The sequence below is a fragment of the Octodon degus genome, unplaced genomic scaffold (assembly GCF_000260255.1).
Source record: "Octodon degus isolate 3935 unplaced genomic scaffold, OctDeg1.0 scaffold00264, whole genome shotgun sequence".
In the NCBI taxonomy this organism is placed as follows: domain Eukaryota; kingdom Metazoa; phylum Chordata; class Mammalia; order Rodentia; family Octodontidae; genus Octodon; species Octodon degus.
This window is the reverse complement of record NW_004524840.1, coordinates 64,736-74,589: the sequence shown is the minus strand read 5'-3', so window position 1 is coordinate 74,589 and position 9,854 is coordinate 64,736. Positions and strand designations below refer to the sequence as shown.

General features: G+C 37.2%; 1 protein-coding gene across 1 annotated transcript in view; it reads right to left on the bottom strand.

The window, feature by feature from the left end:
* Positions 1-722: 722 nt before the first annotated feature.
* Positions 723-9,854, bottom strand: part of N6amt1 (N-6 adenine-specific DNA methyltransferase 1) — a 13,834-nt gene continuing 4,702 nt past the window's right edge. The window contains exons 4-6 of the mRNA XM_004646325.2: positions 7,356-7,439; positions 3,247-3,388; positions 723-1,904 (exon numbers count right to left, since the gene is read on the bottom strand). Of these exons, the coding sequence (XP_004646382.1) occupies positions 1,798-1,904; positions 3,247-3,388; positions 7,356-7,439 (333 nt within the window). The 3' untranslated portion in view covers positions 723-1,797. The remainder of the gene's footprint in view (positions 1,905-3,246; positions 3,389-7,355; positions 7,440-9,854) is intronic.

The window sequence follows — 9,854 nt, the reverse complement described above, 5'->3', positions numbered from 1 at the left end:
TCATAGCTAAGCATTGAGAATTAACTAAGGCCCAGTAGAAAGCCAAGAGCTCTCTCCAAATGAGTAGTGACATTAGCAGGGTCGGCTTCAAAATCCACAAAGCCTGCAACGGCAACTCACCCCTCAGAGGATGCTGAGGGCTATAACAGCCTGCTGCCTCTGACACTCAAGCATCACTGAATCTGCTGATCACACACTGTACGTGGCTGAGCAGCAGGCACACACCAGTTCAAACATTCCTTTTATTCTGGGCCCTGCATACAAAATTAGCAACCTTTTGGGACACTTGCTAAGAGGGCTAGAGTGACACACCAAATATATACTTGTTGCCTCTTTTTTTTTTTTAATTTTATTATTTTTTATTTATTTATTTTGGCGGAACTGGGGATTGAACTCAGATCCTTGCGTTTGTCAGTCAAGCGCTTATCCTACTAAGCCATCTCCCTGGCCCCTTTTTTATTTGTGTGTGTGTGTGTGTGGCCAGCTCAGGCCACTGGGGGGCGGGGCTGGCTGGCATATGGTGCTGGGGGATTGAACCGCGGTCCCTGTACTTTGCTAAGCTTGTTCTAAGTAGGTGCTTTAGACCACTGAGCAATCCCACCAGCCCCCTAGAACTTAATTTTTTTTTTTTTTTTTGGCAGAACTGGGGATTGAACTCAGATCCTTGCGTTTGCTGGTCAAGCGCTTATCCTACTGAGCTATCTCCCCGGCCCCCTTGTTGCCTCTTAAAAGCCCAAAGAGTCTATTAGGTGCCTTCTTTGTTGTAGGAGCAGTTAATACTTTTAAAACCTTTTTAGGTGTTTATTTTTACCTTGGAAAGGATGTCTTAATGTGCTCCACTAATTTTACTGAGGTAGAAGGCCCTTGTATTTAATCAGGTTTCCTACCTTGTTATAGGCTTTCTCAACATTAAGTTGAGAAAGTGATCAAGATCCCTCCAACTATATTTTGACCTAGGTCTGGAGAGCAGATAATACTGGAGGTATGAAGTGAAGGCACATTGCTGGGCCTTTATGAGCTGGTATGGAGAAAAAGCCATTTGCCAGGTTATAACAGGCACCAAGAGATGTGCTAATTTAATGAAACCACATCTGTTACACCAGCTGCAACTGGAACCACTTGGCTTGGTAATCCAATGACAGTCTTTCTCCAACTATCATTGTATAAATACAAATGCTACCACAAAAGTTCTTCATTCTTATTACCTTTTCAGAATTTTATACATATATAAACACATGGTCTCTATTGTTTTTTAAAAAATATATATACAGCATAGAACATCTGTTCTTTTCTACCAATGGTATGTTACAGATCTCTTCTGCTTCAGTATTAATACACTACTTGTGTTTAATGGCTATTTAGTGAAACTGTAATTTATCTTCACTAACTGGCTTCCTGACACATTAGATTCATTCTCGTTTTGCTATTAGAACTACTGCTCTTGTTTATTATTATTATTTTTTTTTTGATGGAACGGGGGATTGAACTCAGGCCCTTGTGCTTGCCAGGGAAGCACTTACTCTACTGAGCCATTTCCCCCGCCCCAGAGTATCTTTTCATATGTAACTTCATATATAAAATTAAAATTATGAATATACCGCACGTCTTTACTTGCATGTGTACAAACATTTCTGTAGGCCTGATTTTCTGATGAGAGGGATGCACCAACTTCCTACTTCTTTCTTGACAATACATTTCTGATGAAATTTCTTCAGAGAAATGACTTCAGTTTCAAAATACACCGAATGCATTCAGTTTCCAGAGTTATTGGCACACTTGGCACTATCTCTTGGTGTATCAGCACTTGGTGAACTTGAGGACTGACAGGACTTCTTGACCTGCTTGTCTGCAAAGTGCAGTGGTCCCATGTAGACCTTTTGCCTTCAGTGTTTTCAAAATTTCTTCTAAATAATTTTTTAAAAAGATTAATGACATCATTAGGTGATGTGTAAGATCACTAAATATTTTACTAAGTCTATAAGCACAATTTGTAAATTATATTAGTCTGATGAAATAATGTAAGTCAAGTAAATGTCTATTAAAGTAAAGAACTCCAGGGGCTGGAGAGATAGCTCAGCGGTCTAAAGCATCTGCTTAGGCAAGCTTAGGCCAAGCGTAGGGACCGAGGTTTGATCTCCTAGCACCACATGCCACACCAGCCCCACCCTAGGGGGCAGGCTGAGCTGGCCACAAAAAAAAAGTAGAAAAATAAAAACAAAGTAGTATGAACTCTAGACAGAGGCAATACTGTACTTTTAAGATGTTCCTGAGGACTGAAGATTATAATCAGACCAAGTGGCTGAGTTTGAAGTAGCCTACTTTGGGGCAAACAATAACATTAATGGCAATTGTTACAACTGCCAGTGATAAATGTGCTAGTTGTCTGGCCTAATCTTTTCCCATACCCTTCCCTCTAGGTGAAAAAGCCAAGAAAGGTATGGGCAAATGAATGGCAACACTGTCCAGTGAGAGCCAATGAGAAAGAGGCAGCTGATTTCTTTTGGGTGTGTTAACAAAAGCAAACCTTTTTATACATAAAACGAAAAATAACAAACCAAGAAAATGCAGTTAAAAAGGAAAGAAGGAAAGAGAAAGGAAGAAGAAAAGTAGTAATCATGATTGTGTGATCTAGGGGGCTGATAGAAAAAAAATCAAACTCGAGGTATACAGAAAGAGAAACCACGTGGTCAAGTTATAAAGTAATCTGAAAACCAAGATACAAACATCTGTATAATAAGAGCACTAATGTAATAAAATTTCAGATGAACTAAAGAGTATGTGTCAGAGTTTTCAAGGGTGTAAGCATAGAGAAAAAAATTTACAATGTTGAGGGTGAAGGGTTAGAAGAAACTGTAGTTTGTGTTTGAATATTAGTGTATGAGTGGAAAAACTACTCACTCCAAAAATGAAGACAATAATTTTTAATTTTTTGTATTTTTGTAACAGGGTCTTACTATGTATGTAGTTCAGGCTGGCCTTTAACTCACTATGTAGACCAGAGTGGTCTTGAACTTGTTTTAATCCTCCTGCCTCAGCTTCTGGAGGCTGGCTGAAGCTTGGCTGAAGACAATACTTCTGAAACCTAAACAAGTTTCCTCTTAAAACGTGTCTTCTTTTTCAACATGCATTTCTGTATTGTCAGTTAAGTTCATGAATATCCATTACTTTATCAACCATAGTGTTCTACATTATTTACTTGTATTTTCAGCAAAGTAAATGGTTAAACAATAAGTTGGTCTGTATTACCTGGGTTGTTTTCTTTTATGGTAACTAAATAGAATAATCCTCTTGGAGAAAGTAGATCTGAGGCTAGTGGAAAGAATCTGTCCATGACTTCTCGACCATTTCTGCCACCAGCCCAAGCTGCTTCTATTCCGTAACTTCCTACCTGTGATCAATTACAAAGAGTTTCTTTTTGACTCAAGTCTCACTGAGATCACAGATTATCTTGTTGACAGAGCATATCACCAGAGTATTTTACTGCTGGGAGTAAGGTTGAAGTATCAAAATTTCTTAGTTTCTGGGATCTTCAGCAAATTAATAATTATCTTTGTGGATTAGTTTTTTCCTTTATCTGTATAATTAGAAAACTAATAGTTCAATCTGTACAATTAGAAAAGTTATAAAAAACATTTTTATTAACTGTTAGAAAATATAAAGCTTTGCAAACTGTGTACACTAAGGACTTAATACTTCATATTGAGAGACATGAATAATTCTATACTAAAAGAACTAGAAACTTGTATTAGAAAAAAATCCATACACAAAATACATAAATACCATTATATATTATAATCAAAATTAAAGCGTATTTTTTTTTTTTTTTGCTTTTTTACAACTTTATTTCAATATAACTATGCTTACGGAAATATACTCATATTGGTTAAAATAATGCAATTTAACTTATATACAATTTCTTTTTTTTTTAAAGCGTATTTTGAAGAAATCAGTCAAAAATTACTTAACTTCAACATAAATATTTTCTATTTTGTTCTATGCATTTTTCCATATTTTAGTTTTTTATACATAATCATGCCTTTGGCTTTTAAACATGGCTAATATTTTCTCTTATGTCTATAATCATACACATACATTAATTTACAAAGGAAAATGTTTTTATACAGCTTTTATAAAAGCTGCATGTTTTGATTATGTGTATTGCCCATCTTCTATATGCATACCTTTTTTTTAACCATTAAAATTTCTTTTTCTTCATATTTTCTATCTGCATCTTGCTTTTCTCATAAGGTATCAAATGGAAATCTCATTTTCTCCAGTATAATTCTAATTGATTCTTTTAATGGCTGTATAAAACTTTATAGTGGAAAGTATCATATTTTATTTAACTTGTTGGCATTCACTGTGTCTGATTTTCTTTGAATCTAATTTTAGTCCTACGTCTATCATGCACTTCACTAATTATAACTTTTTTTTCTTTTTTGAACCGGAAATTGAACTCAGGACCTTGCACTTGCCAGGCTGGCACTGTGCCACTGAGCTATATTACCGACCCATTTTCCAACAATGCTAGTCATACTAAGAAACTTAGCAACTTCTTAATTTTTTAATGAAAACTTTTGTTCTAGGACTTCCTTTTCCTGGTACTGTTTTCATCTTGGGTCAAATTCTCTCTTCTGGGACTGACCAGGCTTCCTTTTCCTTTGTTTTCCCTTACTTTGGAGGAACCCATTCTCTGGATGATTCAACAAAACTGACTCTCTGCGGCTTGCCTTTGCCAGGCTTGTCTTGTCCCTCTTGCTGAACATGGATTAGGGCTCCTTTGTGATATGGTTCTCTAGGGATGCTTGGCCATGCTTACTTGCTTACACTAGACATAGCCCTGGAGAAACACCATCGGGCACTGGCCTCCCCAGAGATGCTCAGGCAGGCTTATGTGCTTCCTCTAGGAAGGTCACATGCCCTTCAAAATGGTACAATCTTCTTTGGTGGCCTTGTGTGCCCACTACTTCGTCAACTACTGTGTCCACTCGTGATTCTTTGCACACACCTAAAGCAGTAGCACCTCATTTCATATCTCCAGCTGCACAGCAAATACAGCCACAACTTTTTGTAAGTACAAGTTCCTGTTACTCATTACGTCTCCTGGATCTAATCCCTTATCTTTCACCTTTGTGATTTCCTCTAGTTTACCTTCGTGCTCTGCGTAAACACTTGTTTCATTTGGTTTCCAAACCACTGATTTTAGTCTTAACAGTGATCACATGCTCTTCTAATTTATTTCCTAACGCTTTATGAAATCTATTTTTAAGCTCCAGGACACCATTTTTCTGTTGTTTTTTTAATCTGCTTTTTAGCGAGTGCTCAGCCCATCATGCTAGTAATAGTTCCCATGGGGCTGAAAACCCAGAGGTGCTGCCTATGCTGAGTGACTTGTGTGTCCCTCCTGTGTGTGAGGCCCAGAAAGTGCTTATATCTTAGTGCTGAAAACATGAGAGGAAAGGGTGCTCATTGAGACCACCAAGTGCCTTCCCCTGCCTCTTCATCCCAATTTGCAAATCTGATAGACCATGACTTACTTTTGTTAAGTTTATTGTACACTTTAGGTTTATATATGATCACATTCATCACAGGAACTTTCTACCTGTACATGATATAACTTGATTCTTTATTTTCCCCACTGTCCATTGTTTGTCTCTCTTCTGTTATATATATACAGGTTCACATTATTTTCCATCAGAAGTAAAGTTATAAGCATTTTTTTTTTTTTTTTTTTTTGGCGGAACCAGGGATTGAACTCAGGCCCTTGCCCTTGCCAGGGAAGCGCTTATTCCACTGAGCCATCTCCCAGGCCCCAGCATTTTTATAAATTTCACCTTTTATTCTTTTGATCTTTAAGTTAGGTCTCAATGATTGAGATTATCAGATTACAATATTTTTGTCACTCAATATTCTCATAGTGCTTTCCTAAAGAGTTTTAAGTTATCTTTTTTTTCATGCTATGATTGAAATCTCTGTCTCTGAAGTTCTTATGTGAGAAATTCACTCCCGAAACTCATATATAAATGTTATTCTGCAGTGGTTATTGGGGAAGAAAACAGGGCTAGGTATAGTTATAAGAGTGGAGTGCCATGATGGGATGTGGGGCTTACCAGAAGCAGAAGAGTGAGATCTGAGTTTATGAATGTTCTCTCATTCTTGGTATGTGACAGACTTTACCACATTATAACACAGCAAGCAGGCCCTCACCACATGTGGGCATTTCGGTGTTGGACTTATCTCCAGAACTATGAGAAATACATCTCTTTATAAATTATCCTGTCAGTGGTATTGTTTTATGGCAGCACCTTGCTATTCACCTTGTCCAATACTTTCTTTCCTTCTTACTCAAGTTCACATATCAATATAGCAACAGCCTTTTTGTTGCCTAATTGCACTAGGAATAACAACAGTCAAATGGCATAGAGTGAGTGTAATGATTATCACCACTGCAAGAAAATAATCATCAGAGAACTAAATCAGCACAATAATTAGCAGAAAGCTCACCTTTTTCACTATTAAACTTTGCCTGCCTTGACCTTTCCTGGGAAAAGGCTAATATGGCTTACATTTGTACCATCAAAATTTACTTATTTATGTCTTGAGACAGGGTCTCACTATGCAGTTCAGTTTGGGCTGGCCTTTTGCTCACTTTTGTAGCCTCTAGCCTGGTCTCAAACTCTCAGAGATCCTCCTGGCTCAACCTCCTGAGAGCTAAGATTACAAGCATAAGCCACCATGCCCGGTTCCAGGGCTGCATGGTGGGCACCCACATCCGGGGCCAAGACCACATGGCATGTAGGCTGGGGACTGAACTTGGGTCCTTGTGCTTGCTAGGTAGGTTTTTATGCCTCTGAGCTATCTCTCCAGCCCCACCATCAAGATTTAAAAAGTCACATATTTCTGTGATTTATTTTCCAAAACTAAAATGAGAGTTGATGTCATCTTCCACTTTCTGGTAATACTTATGCAAGAAGGAAACCTGAGACTTTCAAAACAAATTCCTAGGTGAACTTGAAGCTGATTAAAAGAAAGGAGTATTTTGTGTTATAAATTTGCTATTCATGATGAAGGTTAAATAAATAGGTAAACAGATATGTGCAGACATATGAATACATGAATTTAAATATTATAGCCTGATTTGGATGAGGATGTCAAGGACACATGAATCACAGTGTATATTTCTGTTAGTTTTAGGTTCCTTTCCTGTGTGTACCAATAGTATCTGAATACTGACAATCAGAATCAAATCAGAGCAGTTTGTGTTAGCAGTAACTGATTGATGTCATCTGATGAAGTTAATTTTATTTTAGAAACAAAATAGCTGATAGTAGTAATAGTTTTACTGTATGCCTTACCTCTTCAGATGGAGTCACTACATAGGGAGGATTAAATACCAGAAGATCAACTTTTTCCTTCAATCTTGGTAGCAAGCCTTTGACCTAAACATAGTAAACAACAGTAGGGCTGGGGAAGTAGCCAGTGGTACAGCACCTGCCTGGCAAGCATAACACCCTAGGTTTAATTCCCAGCACCAAAAAGCAAAAAACAACAATATACAACACGATGTTTTAAGCTGGACAGTGATTTAAATAATTAATAAATCTTTAGACATACTCTACTAGCTCAGTGGTGCAGTCCTGCTCAGTACGCATGAGGGCTGGGTTTGATCCCAAAATTTGAAAAAAAAAATACTGTTTTCAGAAGCAAAAGTGTTAGAGGGCTATACCTACATAGAGAAACAGATATACAAGTATTCTTACAGTTTCATTCAGGTGAAGGTCATATGCATTTAGCTAATCTAAGGTAATTATTAGAATAAGCAAATGCTCAGCACAGACTGCTTTTCAACTGCACATGTGTTTATACCCAAGTTTCATCTGTAGAAGATGAAATAGGAAGTGAGCTTTCATTCTGTAGCATGTACTTAGCATAGATATGGGCAAAAACATATAGCTGTATTTGCTTAGATATTTATTTCCTTCAACCAAGAGAAACTGTTTATGAGGGGCCGGGGAGATGGCTCAGTAGAATAAGTGCTTGCCTGACAAGCACAAGGGCCTCAGTTCAATCCCCAGTTCTGCCAAAAAATAAATAAATAAAAGAAATGGTTTATGAGATGACAGAAACAAATCTAAAGGACAGTATATCAGAAGCTACAAGTAACTTCTTCAATTACTTGTATGGAATGAAATATTAAAGAAATAGCTGAATATACTGGTTTCAAGACAACATAGTTGTCAGGCATGTGAAAAACTTTAAACAAGGCACAATTTTTCTCTAGAACAAGAAACATTTTTTTAAAGAAAGTACATTTAAAGCAAAGTGCTGCTAAAGCATTCCTGATTCAATTAAATAGCTACTTAAAAAATCACGTCTGATTTTGTCACTCTATGCCCTTGTAGGAAGAGTAAAGTAAAAAGTGATTTTCCTCATCCCCCAGACCACACCCTTCAGTTCTCCCTGGGACTGACTCTTATCCGGGACTTCTGTGCTGTTCCTTGAGGCAGAACATCAAAGCACTATTAGGCAATTTGCAAAACATTAGTTATTAACATTTTATAATTTTTCCACATATGTAGTTTCCTACTGTTGTTTACTGGAAATTGTTTATATCTTTTGTTAAATAAACTAGATGAAAAGAGAGTTTCCTATTTACTATTGGAAAGGGAAAATCACTATTTCTTTCTGGAAATAAAAATGACTCTAAGGGGGTTGAGGAGATAGCTTGGTGGTCTAAGTGCCTGCCTGGCAAGTGCAAAGACCTGAGTTTGATCCCTGGTACTGTGTGCCATGCTGGCCCTGGAACCTTGGCATGGAACCAGGCGTGGTGGTGCACACCTGTAACCCAGGTGCTGGGGAGGTTGAGACAGGAGGATCACTATTAGTCTCAACTGCATTGTGAGACTCTGTGTCCAATAAATAAATAAATAAAACATTAAAAAAATGACTCAAGAATAAATCAATACACACAAAAAATGCTATTATATTATAGTTACTCTTGCCAGTTTTAGAGTAACCAGGCATCCTTTTCCATTAAAGGAGCATTTATAAATTTTAAAGAAAAAGCACTGGTGCTGGCACAGGCCTGTAATCCTAGTGCTCCGGAAGGCTGAGGCAGAAGTACTGCAAATTCAAGCTCAACATAGGCAATTTAGGAAACTAGCAAAATCCTGTCTCAAAAGAAAATAAAAGGAGAGGTAGGAGGCAGAATGTAGCTGACCGTTAAGGTCCTTTGTTCAATTCCTAGTATCATTGTGTGTGTGGGAGTGTGTGGGGGAAGTGCATCAAATTGAGAGCTATTCCAGCATTTACCTTCTGTGATTCAAAGTCACTTAACACCAGACACTGACCTAAGTACTGGACCCATCATTGTGGCTACTAACAAAAATTATGACACAATATCTTACAATTTCCCCTTTCCTAAGTTTCTGTAAGCAATTCCATTTTAATCATCCTAATGAGCCTGTTAAATTTGGAGTTCAAAAAGAATTCTGTAGTCCTATTATTGAGATATTTACATAAGTAATATTTTTTCTTATTTACAAAGAGAAAAGATAACCATTTTGAAAGTCAGTCAGATGCAGCACTTTCAGTCGAAAGATAACTACTCTATTCTTCTCAGCAACAGCAGTGGAGTGACGGAATACATTTGCAATAACCAAGAGCTTTGTTTGGAATTCCATAAAGAACTTAAATTTCTCATAGTGTAGAAAGGAACTCCAAAATACAATTTTTCTAGAAATATTGGTAAAAATTTAGAATTTGTTTTGCAATTGTCTATGATGGCTCCTGAGATATGACATAGTGATAATCACTGTAGTACTGGATTTTATTTATTTATTTGTGTGTGTGTG